At 37.4% G+C, this 19,428-nt stretch overlaps 1 protein-coding gene across 7 annotated transcripts in view; it reads right to left on the bottom strand.

Moving 5' to 3' along the window:
* Positions 1 to 19,428, bottom strand: part of GRM8 (glutamate metabotropic receptor 8) — a 356,522-nt gene that overhangs the window by 284,336 nt on the left and 52,758 nt on the right. For all 7 annotated transcript variants that reach the window (XM_061467549.1, XM_061467545.1, XM_061467546.1 and 4 more), the window contains one exon: positions 3,848 to 4,064. In XM_061467549.1, coding sequence (XP_061323533.1) covers positions 3,848 to 4,064 — 217 coding nt within the window. The remainder of the gene's footprint in view (positions 1 to 3,847; positions 4,065 to 19,428) is intronic.

Raw genomic sequence — 19,428 nt, 5'->3', positions numbered from 1 at the left:
CCTCTGGCAAGACATGCAAAATCAACTTAAAAGCAAAAAGGGGAAAGCAATGCTGAATTTCCTCACCTATTCTTAATGATCAGCTACAGTTCTATGCCTGTATCATATGTACCTCCTCTTCTTATAGTTTCCAAAGTTTTTCACTGGGAGTACCCATTAGCACTTGTGTCATTTTTTCATCGAATACTAGTGGGGATAAAATATGTCACACAGCATTTCATATATTATTCGTGAATTTGTTACATTTTCCAGCACAAAAAATTGTACTACTTGACCAAGTATTCTGACCCTAAAGAGATTTTTCCGAACCAAATGGTTTTGTATTCTGAAAAGAAGTAAAAAGGATCCCATGACTTTCTCTCTGATGTTAATTTCATTTGGTATCCATCAGAAGAAAGCAGGATTAGAAACTTTCAACATTTATTTTGTCAAACACATTAACAGCAAAGTAAATAGAAGAACAATATTCAGCATGACAGTTTAATGAGAACTCGGTAAAATGTGCTTCCTTCTTTTCCTCTTTTTAGTTTCTCTCAGTAAGTCAAGTTTCTCTCAGTTTAATGCTTAAACTCTTCATTTTGTATGAATTCATTCCTTTTGCCAATGTACCAAAATGATTTGATTGTGATGCAAAATTGTTATAGTGATATCATTAATTAACTTTGTAATGGGAGTAGAAAAATCTATAAAGTTAATCATTGTCTTTAAACAATAATGCATGGAAGAATGCATTGGAATAAGTACCATTCCCTATTCTCTTTACAATCATTGTCATGTATAATATTTAATTTCCAGCTATACTGTTTCCCAGACAGGATCTTTGTCATTAAAATGAGAGCAGATTTTGATATGTAATATATTCTGTGACATGTCAGGGTGCCACCACTTTGACCTTTTCGGTATTCCACATTTCATTTGGAAGCCTGTTCTTTCCTTTCTGCTCCTGTTACTGATCAAGAAATAGAAGCTGAACACAGGGCCAATCAAACTGGAAATTACTGTCAGAGTCAAGCTCATGACAAATACGCACCTGAAATTATAAGCACATGAAATTAATCTCTATTTCAAAAATATTTTAAAATACCTCTTTCTTAGCTGGTCAGAGAAAACTTTAAAACAAATAAATAAGCTTTCCTATTTGTATTTTCAATACTACTATCTCACATGTCCTCTCACGTGCTGAGCTTCCTTTGGAAATGGATATATCAATTACTCCCACATCCTTTCCTCAAATTTATTGCTGTGCACTATGCTTATCTTCCCATTAATTTCACTTCCAGTTGTCGGTTACTTATCACAGGATATGAAGAACTCAGGAGCTGAGCTGTCCTGTGCATTTGTGTGCCAGCAGCACAAGGGAAGCAATGTCCTCATTAGATTCTCTTAACAGTTTATTAACATAAAGCTGATAAGTTTTGCTGGTTTGTGCACACTTATACCATGTAGTGATTTTTATAAACCTACGTAGTCTCTGTAGTCTCAGGCCTCCTAACTAGATCCTGTTCAGACTTTCAATTTTAAAAGGGATACCAGTCCTATCGTTCAGGTTAAAGTCTGAGGACAGTGAATAATAGAATCAGGCTGGAAGGGACATTAAGAAATCATCTGATCAACCTCCCAGCCCCAAGGAAAAACTAAGTACACTTACATAATCCCTGGGAAGGTGTTTGTCTAATGCGTTCTCCCAGATCCTCAGCAGTGGAAGCTCCAAAATGTCCCCAAGCAAGCTGGTCTAATGCTTTAATGCCTTAACTGTTAAAAGGGGCTTTCTACAAATCTAAATGGAATCATGCTAGAGATTAATTCTGTTACTTCTGTTCACATACACTGTATTTGGATGAACAAATGGTCCTCTACCTTCCTGTAAAAGCCATTTGTCTATTTGAAGACATCATTTTCCACTACGTTCACTTCTTAGTCACCTCTTCTTCAGGCTAACTAACCACCTGGCTCAGTCATTCCTCACAGACCACTGTTTCAAGATTTGTGATCGTCTTTGTTCTTGCTTGCACAGTCTCTCACCTTTTGCAAAGTGAGGGTCAAAGCCTGTACTGAGTCAAAATGAGGTTTCAGAACTGCCAGACTATTTGGAGGATTGCTCACATTATTTTAAAGATGGTATGCCCATCTGCAGGTTCATAAGGAATATAGGTAGGTTATAATTTGCTACCATGCTCAGATCATTTTTTGAAAGAGTAATTTCCGACCAGTCTTTCTGTATTCTTCATCGTACAAGTTCTTCTTGTGGAAGTGCAATGTCTTGCATTTCTCTCAAATTGCATACTATTTTTTCAGAGCGTATCTTCAGGTTTGGACTCTAACAAGCTCTTCCAATACATCCTAGTCCTTCCTAGATTGAAGTCACCCCCAGATTTTACAAACAGCCTTCATTCCAAGTCCATTTGAACTAAACATGAAAATATTGTCTAGTACCTGATCCAGCATAAACACCTGCTGAATACCACATAACACATTCATCCTTTTAAACAGAAACCATTGCTAATTACTCTCTGAGAAAAGTGTTCTAAATAGAACTGCATCCAGCCTGTGCTGTTTTCACCTAGATCACAATTCTCAAATAAATTCAGAAGAATGTTGTATGTGACAGATGAGAGAATACTACAAAATTTAGGAGACAAGACACAAAGAGCTTCTCATCCAGCTACAAAGCTGGGGCAGCCAATATACTTGCTGCTGTACTTGACACAATAGATAAAATGTCTCTTTTAGATATGAAGTGTGGAAAATTATTCCTGCTTTTGCTAAGTCCAGATCAAATCATTGTATTGCAGTCAGCCTTGGCTCTCCCATGAAGACATGGATGGAATGGATATCTAGGATCTGACAGCATTGATTAGAAGCTAGAAACAGAATATTTATTAGTTAACTAATCGAGCATGTTATAGACACCAGTTTCTTAACAGCATAAATCACAGTGAGTTTGTCTTAATGCCAAACTGTTGCGAGCAATCAGAAATGTTTACAGTTCAAGCATAAGTATCTGAAACACACATGCACTCAAACTGACTTGAAAGAACCAGAGTTCATACATACATACCCTGAAAGCCAAGTCCAGTAGATTAACCCAGGTTTTCTGAGAAGGGCAGGAAGGCTGTTTGCAATTATTATTCCTTTAAAGGACATTATTTTGTGTCATTTAACACTGTAGTTGGTGAAAGACTGATTCTGCCTTCTTTCAAACTGCCTGCTACTCATCAGCTCATTCCTTGGTGTCCAAAACCTATTGTTCCTGAGAAATAGCCACTTTTTTCAGGCTAGAAATAACTATGATAATGGAGGGGAAGAAGATCAAAGGGACTCAACTATACTTCTCATAATAATGCCTGTATTTATATAACACATTTCATCCTGAAGGAAAAGTAAAACAGCCTTTGTACTTCACAGTTTTGTTTTGTTTGGTTTTTTGTTGGTTTTCTTTTTTTCTGTATTTCAAATTCATCAAAATTAAAAACCCTGGATTTATCAGTGCTGGAACACGGAAAATGAGGTCATACCGGATTGTGATTTTTCTAAACTAAATTAATCACATCCCCTGTAATTCAGCTGGTGTTTGCTTTTTGCGCCTAACTCGTCAAGCAACTCCCCTTTTCCAAAAAGGGCAAGAGACATAAATTTTTTGCCTCTCTTGGGAGCTTTTCTTAACTTGCTGCCAGACCTGTCACCCTGGCAGACTTGTGAGGAGCAAAGTCATCCAGAAACACCTCCACTTGAGTCCAGGTAACATGCCTGCAGGTGTTCTGATTGCACTGAGTAGACCTAGGCAGAGCTCAGAGATACTCTGTAACCTAGCAGCAGTAAGTACAAAATCTGATAAACATAAACTCACCAATTTCTCTGGAGATCTGGGTGAATGCCTCCACGCCACTCTCTCCATAGTTGCCTTCAGAAGCCAGCGTTGAGACATAGTTCCACCCAAGGGCTGTCACAATGTCAACCATGGCCTGTGCTTGGTAGGAGTCCGGTGGAACCACCCGAGAGAAGAAGTCATACCTGGTGTTATCGCTCAGTTCTGGAGCTGTAGATGCATAGCTGATTTGAGGTATCTAAAAATAGAATGACAAACCATTCAAGACAATCTAATATCATTTTACGCTATATACTTGTATGTTTGAAAGGCTTAAAATAGATTATACACAGAAATGAATATCTTGTTTTAATTAAATCAACTGATCAGAAAGCAGCTCAAATTTTGAAAAATGTCAGTCAAGTCTTATTGTATAACACTCTCACCAAGAAATAATGCATTCTGCTTTTCTTCAGATGTCATGATTCTTGACATGTAAGTGTAACAACTTCTTTTTTGATCCTGGCTCTGATAAGAAAAGATGAAGAAAAAAAAAGGAGGAGTTCTTACTATTACTACAGAAGATTAAAAGGTCAGTTTTGATAACTGCGATTCTTAAAAGTGCTACGCTAAATTTGATGAGTAAAACATAGATTATTTCTATTTCATCGCTTTGTTTATTTATGTACATGCATATGTGCTTTCCCATTTAATCCTATTTTTTCTAGCTTTCTCTGTCATAGATTTTTCATTTTTCAGTTTTAATATGCTATGACATGATTTTAGAATATGGAGACTATGTAGTCAATATCAAAAGCTATCTGAAACATCTAAAAATTATATATACTGTGTACACATAGAGAAGGAGAAAGGATGGCAATCGTTGAAGAAAACACTTCAATATTCTTAGTATAAACAAATAAACAAAAACTGCAAGCACTAAATAACTTAAATACATTTTTAAAATAAATTATTATTCTGGGGAAAAAAAAAAACAACGACCTAAGATGATTTTCTATTAACTCTTCTATTAAATAAATGACTTGACAATGTCCAGAAGAAACTGTAAGCATTATTCAATTATTTCAATTATTCTGAAGAGTATTTTGGTGCAAGAAATTTTAATTAAAATTTATGCTAATTTAAAAGGCAAATGATTTTCTCATTTAAAATGGTAAAACCGATGAAATAGCTTAAAATGAAAGATACTCTAAATATTGCATTGCATTTGTAATCCAGATTAATAATATGTGCTTAATATAAATTTACAAAGTATAACGTAGTCTTCAAGAAAGCAGTCTGAACAGAATTCCTGAATTGATTCTGTTTAGAGGTGAATTTAGCAGTCCCAGATAACAAGTGTCTGGTATATGCTCACTCTTATATTACATGCTGTAGTAGAAGGTTTGCAATTTTTAAGTGCTGTATAGTGCTTCCTCATCAGCTCAAACTAAAAAAAAAGGGATTTGAAGTAAATATAAGGGATTCAAAGAGCCTGGTCGTTAAACATACCTGCAAAGACAGCATAGACTTTTAAAGCCTGAAAAATAGTTTATAGCCTAAGGGATGGCAAAATCTTTCTCAGTCAGAAGCAAATAAAATAAACTGTTATATATCTTGGCTATATTCTTCTTCAAGATATTTTCTACTCATGAAAATGCCTCAGAATAAATAATCTGAAATGTTATAATAATAACAACCAAAGAGAACAGAAAAAAGGAAAGGGAGGATCACAGAAAAAGCAGCTAAAGGTTATATGTCATGGAAATCAGTATTTCTAACATAGCAAAGATCCACCACATAAAAATAATGGATAAATTGTACTTACAAAACTTACCTTGTACAAATCCCTTTCAGAAAATGTTTGAAACATCTTTATCTCTTTATAGATAAGAGATTTTGGCTTGTTATAACAAAATTATGCACACTTAGAGCACATACCATTCCCTTTCTAAATTTACCCTATTACTCTCTAAACCAGCTGCATTTTTCCAGATGGAAAAGAATAAAGACAGCCTGTATGATTTTACTCATTTTGCTCCTTGGTGTGCCACTTCACAAATACTATGGCATTGTTGCTTTGCTGAAAGTTATTTTATCGATAATCTTCATAAAATCAACACCAGGAAGATATCTTGTAGCCAAATACTTTGTCATTGAAAATCTTGAAGCCTAGAACACAGGGTTATATCCATTAACTTTCACAGCTCCTGTTTCTCTTCAGGCATGAGATGAATAACAAATCCTAGATATGTGTTTGTAGGAGAGTTGTTGGTTGAACCACAGCAATGAAATGTTTCAGATCAATAGAGATATTTTATGTACTGTGAATATCATTTATTTGGGACCTTGGAAAATGCAAAGAAAGAAGCTATTTTACTACTTTTCATCTCTCTGTAGTTCAGCGTCTTCCCTAGAGTTATTTCTGATAGCAACGGAAGGAAAATACAGTCCAAACCCAGTACACCCTGAAATCATTGGGCACACCTAGTAGTGTTAATTCACCACTGGTTTATAACTTATGCCAATTTTTTACTAGCATGAAAGAACAATATGCCATGTAAAAGTATGGAGAAAGACACTCTCTAAATAGCAAGCCATACCGAAGTTTTGAAAAAAAGGGTTCATGCAATGGCATAAGTAAAATCCTCCATATTTCTTTTAGTATACATTCCTTATAGAGAGCACTTCATGCACTTCACGCACTTCACATTCAATATTTTTCTCCCTAAACTGCAGATCTCCTACCCAGAAATACTTCATGGATTTCTTTCCATGAAAGCATTTTCTGTGAAAGTAAACAGAAGCTTCCTTCCTTGCCTGCTTTTAATTGTACATTTGTATAAGAGGGGAACTGAAAAATAGCTTTAAAATTTAAGGATCCAGGATATGTTCCAATGGTTACTCAGTTAGCGAAAAGACTCAGAACAAGGCTCAAAGAAATTGTTTGGCATGAGGACAAATTGTTAGGATTTAGTGGTTCAATAACCCATGAATGAAAAATATATACATTAAAATGTAACAACTCTAGTTACGGACTGCAGGTTTAATAAACCATTTTACATGTCCCCAAGTACATTTTACAAGACAGACCATAATGCTGCCTAAGCAAGGGAGCTGTTATGTTCTATCAATTCAGTGTTTTTAAAACTCCCTAAATACAGACTGTGTTTATACCTTAAGTTCCACTGGCCCCTTGAGACAGAAATTTGCATTTTGAAAAAGACTTATAAAAGGGTTTCATATTTCTCATTCTAGATTTCTCAATCTAAATTTTTGAAATTTAATACAATATGTGTAACATTTACATTGTATTTGAGTGTTGTATAGCACTCTTAATAGCGTATTTCCTTTTCTTTAGGAGAAAAAAGGGGAAATACCCAATGGATTATATAACCACATTTCAATCAGTTGTCACACAACAGCTGTCACATTCACTGATAACGGCTAAAAGCATTCATGTTTGAATGTTCATCAATATGTTTTTTCTATTCTTTCCTACTCTATGGTTTGGCAACTGTTTCCCATTAACCTATAATCTTCTGATAAACTCTCAACTTCTAGTAGGTGAGAGACTTGAACTCTTTGAAATTATTATAGAGATGAATTCTTGGAAGACTTATTTTAATCCTTTTTAAAAAAAAAAGCTAAAACTATCTTTTGAATGTTTAAAAGCAATCATTTACAGAATAGAGCTTTGTAAAATATCCAATTTTATTGGATTAATTATTAACCAGTATTAACTTTGGTGCATACTGAACTACTGCTGAAACTACCAGCAACCCCTCAGTCCTTTAAGTCAGTATTGGCTTCATCTCATTCTACTATTCAGTCACTGACATTGGAAAATGATTCTGCATGCTTAAAAAATAAAACAATTTGAAAGAAAAAGAAAACAATTGCTTGTAACTAAGTAGAGCAGCTAATCCTTCAAGATACATTCAAGCCAAATTCAGCACTTGAGAATAGTCTCTGTTTTTCCTGGATCTTTTCGTATACATCTTCTAGCTGATTAAATCTGTCTCCAAGGATCTCCACTTCCCAGAGGATTAGACAAGACGGAGCAGTTACCTTCAGAACTAACTGTCCACAAAGCATGACTGTGGCAGCACTTCAAAAGGAGAACATCAGTCCAAGATATCCACTAAACATTACCACAGAACAGACTTCTACTCCCTGATGCAGAAGGTGTGGATGACTTCAGAAGTGTCAAAGACAACTAATGTGAATTTTTGTTTATTTGAGCCAAGTGGTAAACCACTTTCACTCTCTTGTGCACTGAAAACAGGGAAGCATTACCCTGGATCTGTTTGGTGGGTCCAGTGCTGGGATCCAAACCCAAAACCGAAAGTGTTGTTGAGGACAGCAGAGGAAAAAATGTGACCTAGGTCTGCCCTTCCAGTAAAGTGTCTTCACAACAGCAGACAGCTCTTAGTATGCCTTTTCAATGACATGCTGTCCAAGTTCTGGACAGAAGTTCACTGGAACCTTTTTATTGAGCTTTCAAATCCATTTGCATGATACATTTGTCAATGTAAAGTAGCAGCTGGCCATTTCAAGTGCCATCTTCATTTATATAGACTTTCAGCTGAAAGCATAGTTGGAGAGCAGAGTACCAGACAGTGAAATGAACTAAGCTCATAAGAGAAGAGACCCAAGAAAGAAATCACCAGTAATTTTGAATATTACAGATTATGAGTGCTGTACAGTCACCTAGAGTAATGGTCTTAAATCACTCATATCTTCAGTTTCACTACCCACTCAGTCCTATCATTACTAACATATCAACTAACATTTTATTTCCCTTTTCCATTCTCTCATCACTAAGCAGTAGGGCTGTGGTTTGTGGTTGTTTTTTTTTTAAGAATATTAGCAATAGAACATTGAAAATAGTAATAATTATAGCTAAAAAATTGAAGTCAATAAACTGTAGGTTAATGATTGCTCAATACCAACTGGCATTTTACCACCAACTAATAAAGCTTGCAAAGGAGTAAAAGGGCTTGAAATAAAATTTGACTGTGGAAATGCATTTTCAACTTGGTGATTTTTTTTAATTTTAAACGTCTATCATGAATCATTAATGGCCCTGTCTTTTCAAGATTTTTATTCCCTCTTCTGTACACCAAGAAAGAGTTCTTGCAAGTACAAAAAACTCACAGCAGTGAAATGAATCCTCAGGGCCTAGATATTGAACAGTTGCTGAATGGGAGCTGAGGTCACTATATTTAAGCTATTAGTCACATTTGTAAACTGCCATCAGCCAGAACATCATCTTATCCTGCTTTCACTTCTGAAAAGTGTGTCAGCCTACAATACAGTAATGTTAAGTCATTCAGGGTAGACATTCAAGATCCAAAAGAGCTTGATGAGGCTTAATAACATCTTACACTACACCAAAAAGGATTAAAAACGCTCTTTTTTGTTACTAACTGTAGGAGAAGATGAAATGCACCTGAAACTGCCCATTCCTCTCCACTGACTATAAGAGGAGCCTGGAAGATTAATTCAACTGTTATACACTCACTAGGTAGTACAATACTGTAAACAACTACGTCTTCTGCTCTCAGAGTCCAACTCATTTTGGCTACACATGACTAAGACATCTGTGTACAGCCAAAGATCAGTTTCCTTCTGAGATGTCCTCATCTTTCCACATATGACAAAAACTGAACAGGTCAGCCATTAGGGACCTCATTTCACTAATTTTCAGAATAAACCAATATTATATCACCCTGGGGAGATATACCACAGTAAGACTTAGCGGACTCTTACATCTCACACCTCACCCTTTGGAGATGTGAGATGCCCTGTTCAATGCCCAGAGCAGCTGAGCAGGGTGGCACCTTGCCAGGTCCTCCAGCTACAAACCACCTCTGCTAGAACAGGTTCAGCATAGGAAGTTTTCTGACTCAGCCTCTTTCCATGGGCTTAACCATGAGGAAGATCAATCTGTGACAATATAATTTCTCAGTAGATGTATATACAGTTATAAACATGTAATTCTAAACTGTATTTATTTAGTCATTTACACTCGATGCTCTCTCTGTACATTAGACGCTTAGCCACAGTATTTATCATGTGTCCAGCAAAACATCATGTTCAGGAATTGCCACAGTTTTCCACCCTCCACAAAAAAATATGTTCACATCAGCTGGAGCAAAAGCAAGAAAAAACAGGTATACTTTTCACCTAGACAAATGTAATTTAAAATGCATTTAGTTAAAAAAAAGAAATAGTAGAAATTAAAGGTTTGGAAAGAACTGAAGTATAATCTGAAAACTGCCATTAGCTGATTTCACTCGTAAGGCAGGATTTTTCTTAAATCCATTTGAATTATTCCAAGTCATTCTATTTGCAGTAAATATCACAGCAGTTCCTATCAAGGGTACTTGCAATTCATACACTTAATAACAAGGAGCTAATGATAAGGTCATTTAAAACCTTGTGAAAGTTCCCTATAAATTTGCATGGGTTTTGTGCAAAGATATGGTCTTTGAGATGAAATGCAACTTAGCTATTACTACTTTTTCTGCCCAAACACAGGGACAGAAGTGATCCATCACACCTAAGCATTTCTGAGCTGGGATAGGTAAATTATTTTGCTCTTTCACTTCCTATTACTCTTTCACTGGCTTTACTTCACTTTTGTTGCCATCAGTTACCTTCAGAAGACATATTCCTGAGCAGAATATATCTTCAGCAATCTGCATTGATCTTCTCACAAAATAAGGACATAGCCAAGAATCAATGCAGCACAGTTTGCTGCCAACAATATTGTTTCTGCACTCTTCATAGGTTGATCTGGTATATGAAAAATTGCAGGGGCAGATGCAACCGCTAGTCAAGTGGAAACATGAAGATAAAATCATGCAAATCCTCTTTCATTATTGATTTTCTCTTTCTTTTTTCCTTAAACACAGTAGTTATCTATCACACCTATTTCTGGGGTTATCTCTGGTGGTCAAATGGACTAGCAACTTCGGTATTCTGAATAAAGTTAATTTCTTTGAGAAAGTAATCTTTTATAATTAATACATGTAATTGTGTAGTATCAGATTATAGGCTAAAAAAATATTAAAGCTCCATTGCATTGCATTCTATCCCCACAGCCAGAAAATATCTTTCATAAAGTCTAACCAGACGTGCTACAGCAAGCATATTTTAGTTTGTGGCCTGCTGTGCTGCCCTTACAGAACAGGATGCAACAAAGAAGGAACGTGTATAATATATAAAGTGTTCAAATTTGAGAATAGTTTCCTTCCAGTTTGTTGAACTAGATCAGGAACTCATTACAAGTCATTGCTTTTAATTACAAGGGATACTATGGAAGAAACTAATAATAAATATTGTGATACCATAATCTCAAATTCCATAATAGATGCAGCAACTACAAAACAAATTCAGGATTCAGGAAAGTACCAGCATCTCTGCTGTGTTATGCACTTTAGGGCAAAACATTAAAATGATATTTATGCATTACCAACATTTTTACATCTAAAGCACATCTTATCACACTGTGCATTGTTGTGTAACTCCAGGAGGATGAGAATCCATCTAAGGACAGCTTGAACTGTCATCAATGTTCTGTGCAAGAGAATCTATTGACAAATGTTTAACAAAGGCATTTTCCCAGTAAGGGAGCTCTATTCTGGTCCTTCTACATACTTTTAAATCCTGGGGTCTGATTGTCTGAAAACCAGCTATGTTAAGCAGTTGCACATTAAATTATCCACCATCTGTAGGCAGCCTCTTTCTAAATATTTTAAAGCCATCTGAGGTCCAGGCACTGAATGATAAACTGAAAAAGCAGCAGATCAAATGAGTAATATTCATACCAAGATCAAATCACTAGGAGGGGGGTGGGGGAACCTCGAGCTAGGGAATGGCTGTTACCTCTTCCTTCATAGTTACTTATGTTCTCCAACCGTCAGATCAAACAGAAAGCCAAGGTTGGTCAGATAGCTTTAGGGACTTCTTAAACTATTAAAATTCCTTTTCTACTTGTTGGGGAAACCCACACTTAATTATGTGTATCAATATGTTAGACTTGTGTCAATCTCTGCTGAGCACAGTGTGAACTCCGGTATTTCAAAGCTTTTTTTATCCCTGCTTTCCTCATTAAAGCTTGTCATGTCAGTGCCTGGAACTGTAATCTCTTTTTATGATTTTAAGGAAGATATGCCAAGATGTGCATTCCTTTTGGTCTGAATTAACAAATCTAACTTTTTATTATTATTCAGCAGTAATACATTTATCTAGTAGCTCAAAGGACTCCTCAGTCCAAATCAAGTTTCCCTCACATTCATTTACTAATTAGTACTATAGAGAGCACAGCAGGCCGCTTCAGAGACTCACCCATGGGGACACAACTGTCCTCAAGATTTTTTCCAACTACAGAGACCATCAGTATGGAAGAAGAGGGTGCATCTCAGGATGCAAGATGGGTGCTCTGCTGAATGGACAATTCTGATCTTTGCATTCAGTTTTTAATGCTGCAAGGTCACTTCAGCTTACACCACTGGCTGAGAAGTATTGCTATCCTTTTGCTATCCATGCTGCCAACTTAGCGTCACGAGGTATAAGTAACTGAAAAATACCATGAGGAGGAAAAGCAAATTTTATATTGTTGACAGCTATCTCCACAGTTGTGGCCAACATGAAGGTATGTAAATGGAGCTCAGCTGGCCCGACACATACACTCAGTGCTTTAAAGGATGCTTTCGCATGTTCTAGGGTATGCTGCCTACCCTTTGGCTATGGACTCAGAAAGCCCAGTTCTTCTATAATCGGTCTTCCCCATGCTAATGGCTTGGTTAGCACGTATCAGGGTTCATTAAGGGACTAGGGATTTCCTATGCAACAAAGGCTCTTCATATGGGATTATAAAGTATCATTTTAAACCTGTATATTATGGACTTGGAGGAAGAAAAATGAAAGGTAACCCTTTTTTTTTTGAGCTGAGATGATTTTTCTTAATTTCTTAAAAAAAAATAAGATTTGGCAATTAAATAATTTTACCTCTAAGTTTTTAAATTGGACAGAGCCTTGGGTGACATGGTTTAAAGGGAGGTGTCCCTGCCCATGGCAGGGGGGTTGGAACTAGATGATCTTAAGGTCCTTTTCAACCCTAACTATTCTGTGATTCTATGATTCTAAATTTAAGCTACAAGAAAACATTAGCCAGTCCTCAGTCATTTCCAAAGAGTTCAACATCTCCTGTATTAGCACAGTGAGATGCTAAATCCAGTTCCTACTGGTAGAAAAGTTGAATAAAAAAGCAAAATATTTCCAATCAAAATATTGGAAGCTATCTATGAATTAAGGTCTGAGGCCTATGGAAATGATATCCAAGCCTTACTTTCTATTCACAATCTACATTATCTTAAAAATAGTAGGGTGGCTGTGGAAAAAAAGGCATCCTCCTCCACATGGTTCCTGAACACCATATGGCAATGACTCTTCCATCATTATCTGGTTTCCATTCTGATTTCTGACTTGAACTCTGTATTTTATCACTGCATTGATCCATGGATTATTTTACCAGAAACGTCATGGCAAGCAGAGAGAAACAACTTTCACAAGCATCTGTATTTCAGATAGGATAGGTACAACATAAAAAATCATCCTCGACGCACACAAACAGAGGCTGTGGCTATGGTCAGGCATATCAGAGTCAAAGTCTGAAATCATCCATCACTTGTTTTGACCCTACCAGCAGTCATAAGTAAAGTTTCCAAAAAGGAGTAATATTGCCCTGAGAGTCATGAACTACAAAAGAAATTATTATATTTCAGCATAAAAATATTTATATGTGTGTATAAAATATGTACACATATGCACATACATATTCCATGTATTGGGCCCTTTTCCTTTCCTTTCTGACTGACTGGATAGTGGTTTATACTTCCCCACTGGGGTGGTTATCCAAATTTTGTTCATAAGCTGATATTGTTACTGACTGAAATTACACAAGATGAGCTTCTAGAAAAGCACATCTTGAAGAGAATAAGATCACTTGAAGAAATGAAGAGATCTTGCAGAGGTTTCCTATGTGAACAGTTGTATATTCATAGCTTATCCATCTAAATGAGAGAATTACAATATTGGGGAAAGCTTTATAAAAATAGTTCAACACTACTTCTTATTGAACTTTTTCTTATATATAGGTACATCTCCCTGCCATTTATCCTTTTCTTCCTATAACTCATACTTTCTCTCCTCAGACATTTCAAGAACTTATAGTTCCCTCCTTCTATATTCTTGATGTTTGCTCTTTCTCTATGTGAACACTACCTTCTTCCCAGATGCCCTTTTTTCTTCACACCTAGTTTTCCTGTCTCTTCTAACTCCCTCATCTCTCCCTGACCACAGGTTCACTGAAGCGAGAAAAGTAGACAGTGACTGGTTTCTAAAGAGCTGAGTTAGAATTCCCGGTTCCAGCTCTGCTTCTCCCCTTCCGCAGCTTACAGTTCAAAGATACCCAGTGTTTTCACTTGGCCCAGCGCAAAGGGCAAAGGGGAATTCCTGTGAAATAAGGCTTGACAGGGTCACTACTCACTTTCGTCTACTGTGTACGGCTTCCTTCCCCATAATTGGCATTTTTGCCCTCTGACTGCATTGGGAACACATCCACAAACTCAGCAAAGCCAGCATTTGATGTAGGGAAAAAAAAAAAAAAAAGACTACTGGATGAGCATTTTCCATCATTTCTGCAAATTCTCCTTTTCCCTTTTCTCATTCATTGCAATTTAAGTACAAATCAGTTTACTGTTATCACCACTATACAGCCTTGTTTGAGTGCTAGCCTTAGCCTTTCTGGCTAGTACGATGGAGATCTGCTCCCTAGCTGTGACTCTCTAATATCTCTAAGTCCAAATACAGACAATAAATGAGTCCTTTTGAAGGTTCTTAAAAGTCCTCCTCACTTAGCTTGATCCTGTAAGTCTGGCCCCACTACTTCATCAGCTCAGCAGAATGCTGCAAGAAGAGGGTCTGAGGAGCTTTCAATAAGCCAAAAAAGCTCCACTACTCATTTTCTTCTCATTTCAGCAATCGCAGTTACACCCCATACTTCTGACAGAATGTCAACAGTCAGAGGCAGAGTTTTGCCTTCATATGTGCAGTTATCAGCTCACTTGCGGCATGCAGCAAAGCCGGGCAGGGCTTTATCAGGCAGCCAAGGGAACCTTGGCCCCAGAGCTACATACACGTTTTGCCTAAAGAGTGTGAAAATGCTCATGTCAGCCCACAACATGTTTCACAGAATTCAGTGTCTTTATTTGGGTGGGACAAGAAATCAATTGGTTCCATTATGACTATATATTAGGAACCTTTACACACTTCATCTGTTTTAGATTTTCCCTTTGTTTGATGCAAAAGACCTGTTTTTATGAACCCAGCTTTAATACAGATCCTTTTAAGAGAACCCCATGCTTACCAGTGCTTCAGCCTGCAGCTACTGTATGCAGTGCATTGGTGCACTGATCAGTAGTCTTCAGAAACCTCCTTTTGTATACTGTGCACAAGTGATGTGTATTAGCAACTAGAGTACCACTGTACCACTTCTGAATACTGTAGCAGCTTTTGATGAATGAACATCTTTTATTTTGAAATTGTCCTCCCTCAGTCTGTTGCTGCATATGTTAAAAGACCCCATCAAAAGCAAAATTACACTAAACTGCATTTAAAAGTGTCAAGTGCATTGAATAAACATTGGAGACATCAAAAGCCTGAGTGGATGCTCCTGATGACGAGTGGTGTGAGAATGCCAGCCTGTGCTAAGCCCGATACAATTCCATTTCTATCTACTTATTGAAACTGCTTCACAAATATATTTCTGCATATCAGTGTCAGCTATCTAGGTCCAGGCACTGGAAGAGTTGGTTTAAAATTGCCAACTGAAAGATATCAACATATTTTTCCATGGAATATCAATGTCATCTACATCACAAAAAAAAAAAAAAAAGAAACAACACACAACTTTGAAGCATTTGTTTTTGATGTCTTTAGTCTGTTTTCTCTTTCACAGCTCATAGATCTTAATCAGAAAGGCAGCAAAGCGCTGAGGTTTACTGGAACAGAATTTTCAGGCTCTGTCTGGCATGTGGGCTGCTTATGTAACGTATGGTGAAGTTAAACACTTTGGAATGGGATTCACATGATACTTCCCGAGATAGCCAGTAGGAAATACCAAGCTCACATTTCTTTGTGTAGGTGGAGCCAAGACTGCATTTGATAGCCCAAAGTCATCTTCCACACATAGAGTGGTTCACAATTCTTTTCTAAAAACAAGCTGGAAAACAATGGTGCCATCTTTATTTATCTTTTTACAGAAAAGCTACTTGCCACAGAGCTTACATTTATACACTCGCATCTTCACTCTTAGTTAGGAGCCCTTCTTTTGTGTAGGGCTGACGACCTACCATAAGTCATTTACCTCTAGGTTAGAAACCAATACAGAAAAGGTTATAGCAAAAACCAAAGCATGAAACATGTCTCTTACATCACCTTCAGCATGCGTCTCTTACATCACCTACAGCCCGAACCAGATCTCGCTAGGGATTGCTTTAACTCTGAGACACCGGCCAGACTGAGATGGAGAGGACTCTCTCATCCTCCCATGGCAGCAGGACCCTGCATGGATGAGTTGCTTAAAGCTAGAGAACAAACAGACATAACTGCACAGACAGAACTGCACAGCTCTGCACTACATCTGAGCTGGGGCAGGTCCCAGGGTCTGGTCTTGAGGTGCTCTTGAAGCTGAATAAAATATTATTTGCCAAACATGCAGGCAATAAGCTAACTGCCAAGGTGGCAGCCCTCATGGGGAAACGCAGTCACAGAACTGTAAATGCTAAGAAAACTTTACTGGCCAAATTTAAACACCAGAAGTTTCACAGATCCAAGAACATCTCCACCCATTACAGACTGAAATAGCTGAATGCCACTTGAGGCACATAAGAGGGTATTCTGAGGTTTTACTTTTATTATCTGAGCTAGGTAGTCCAAATATAACTCTTCAGATTTGTGAAAACAATTAAGTTGTATTATGAAGTTTCCAAATGAATCTGAAAATCTTCCATATCAGATTTCTAAAGAATTGCAATTTCACTCCCTATTAAGATACGAGAAACTTCTGCCTGACAGAATTCTCCATACAATTAAATGAAGTTATTTTCTACACATTTGTACATCAATCAGAGTCTTATCTGTTATTTCTGAGCATTTCTCCTTGCATGCTTTTCCTGCATATATCCTCTCCACTCATTCAATTTGGCTGAGCCACAAATCAACAATATGGTACTCAAGAGAGAAAAACTTTGGTTTCATATATGCAGGTGTCACAACAGTCAGACTAATGAAAAGAGCAAATTGTTTCAAATACTCTTCTCCATGTACAGAGAAAAGCGCTGTGCAAAATACATGGGAGTAAAACCAGAGCTATTGTCTGTGCTGGAGGCAAATAGTCCCAGATTCCCTCCATCACTGAGTGTGTCTAAGCAAAGGGCACCTTCAGAGGCCAGCTCACCCTTTGCACAGCCTGGTGGACGCAGCCTCGGGGCTGGAGTCTCTAGAGCCCAGTCTGTGCTGCAACCAACTGTAGAGCAAAACCTGATTTTCAGGCTGCAGAAACCCAGGCCCTTGCATCCAGTGCTTTGCCTCAGTAAGCCAAGACAAGGGGAACCACAGGTGAGAACGTAGCATGGAGTCAGCACAGGCTCGCAGGAGGCAGAGCACTGCCGGCAGGCACAGAAGGGCTCACACCCTTATAGTGGAGGCAAAGGCTTTTCATTTTTCTTACTACCCCAAGAATGAAATCCCCCCCTGAGCATTTGCAACTCGGCAGGGTCCTAGTGCTGCTGTCCCTCTCTTCAGTCCTATGGGGTCATAGCCAGGGACTGCACACAGAGGGCTAATCACAACACTACACTGTGCTGTGCTGGAACCCACAGAGCATCTCACAACTGCATCAACAGAAAGAAGCTGGCATTTCCAAGACACTTCATTTGCTTTTCTTCTAGTCAGAGGTACATCAGTGAGAACACGACACTAAGTCCACAGGTAGTACCATGGATTTAAGCCCCACAGATTAAGTTACAGCAGCACAAAAAAGCTCAGCAAATATTGGTAACTGGCTAGACAGAAGATTGTTTAAATCTTTGCACAAGAGCTAGGCAAGCCACATTATGCTATCATAATGTGGCTATGCCAGCCAAATTATACTATTATACGACTTTTTCCACAAGGCAATTTTTATTTCCCCCCAAACACACCACTTCAAAACACAAACTACTGGTAATATTAGCATTTTCTCAACTTTCCTAAAAACAAAGAAACAAACAGAAAAACTCTCTTCAGACTTCTGTTTCACAGTTTGGATGCGTACCTGTCACATAATACAGAAAGCGCTATGAAGAAGCCTTTCGGCATGGAAATTGCTGGGTTGTCTCCATGCTACCATTTCACCAGAGATTTTGGAAATTTTAGCTCTACAGAAGAAACTTCCAGAAAGATAATTAACAATCAGGCTCTCATGTGATGTGAGCATCAGCCTCTCCTTACCATAATTCTTGAGGCTATCAAATAAAACTAACACATATTTCCGCAGTTCCCTAAATTGACTACTCAGAAAATACAAGGCTCAAGTCCAAAAATGTGCAAGTTCACTATCTAAGTGCTTATTAAGGTCAAGGAAGCTTTTCACAGACATGGAATTTTACCTCTGAGCAGCAGTTAAAGAATGAGAATCAAGCACATGATCAGAAATGTGATCTTCTCACACATATCCTTTTTTTAAGCTCCTAAATGCGCACCTACGTATTCTCAAGAAATAAGAAGCACTTGGGATTTCCACATCTTATCTCACTTCAGCTCATATCTGCTGCAGAAATTAAATATAAGGAAAAAAAATAGCATGTTAAAACCTACCACTTAATAATAAATTCATGGTGCATAGTCAGAACGGGATAATTTGTTTTATCTATTTAGAATACAAAAAGCAGCAAGTTAAGTACTGAAATCTCTCTCAGGATGTGAAAAATATATTATCCTTTTTATTGACTGTAAACATTCAATTGAAAGAACAGTTGGAAGGTAGAGTCTGGAATACCTGCTTTGATTAGTCAACAGATGCTCTACAGAGTCAAAACTTACTCACTCCATGAGTTCTGACTTTTATTGTTAACTCAAATAATAAAAAAATAGAAAAAAAATAGAAAACTGAACTTTTTTCCCCCAACTGAGTGCAGCAGCAGCAACTCACTTAAAACTCTCTCTGCTCTAATACTTGATTATATCTGCTTCAGGGAAAGTTTCCTATATCTCAGATAATTTCCACCTGCTTGTATGAGTCACCTGTTAGTACAGCTGCTTCTTAATGGTAGTGCCTTGCAGCTGAGATAAGAGTGAATTCAACAACTGAAGATCAAGAAGTGATTTGATAGCCTAATGCATTGGTTTCTTGCACTGAGGGAAAACTTGTTTCCTTATATAAATAAAATCATGACATGATCCAGTAGCTAAAATGAGGAAAGAAAAAAAATAGGACTAGAAATAAGATAAAGGTAATTGATGCTGAAAGCAGCAAATAAGTGGAAAACTTAGCTGGAATCTACTTCTGG

This window comes from Pezoporus flaviventris, unplaced genomic scaffold (assembly GCF_033815535.1).
Source record: "Pezoporus flaviventris isolate CSIRO_AGI_PZ_B2104156 unplaced genomic scaffold, CSIRO_AGI_Pfla_v1 ptg000045l, whole genome shotgun sequence".
Lineage (NCBI taxonomy): Eukaryota > Metazoa > Chordata > Aves > Psittaciformes > Psittacidae > Pezoporus > Pezoporus flaviventris.
This window is presented reverse-complemented; position numbering and strand designations above follow the sequence as displayed.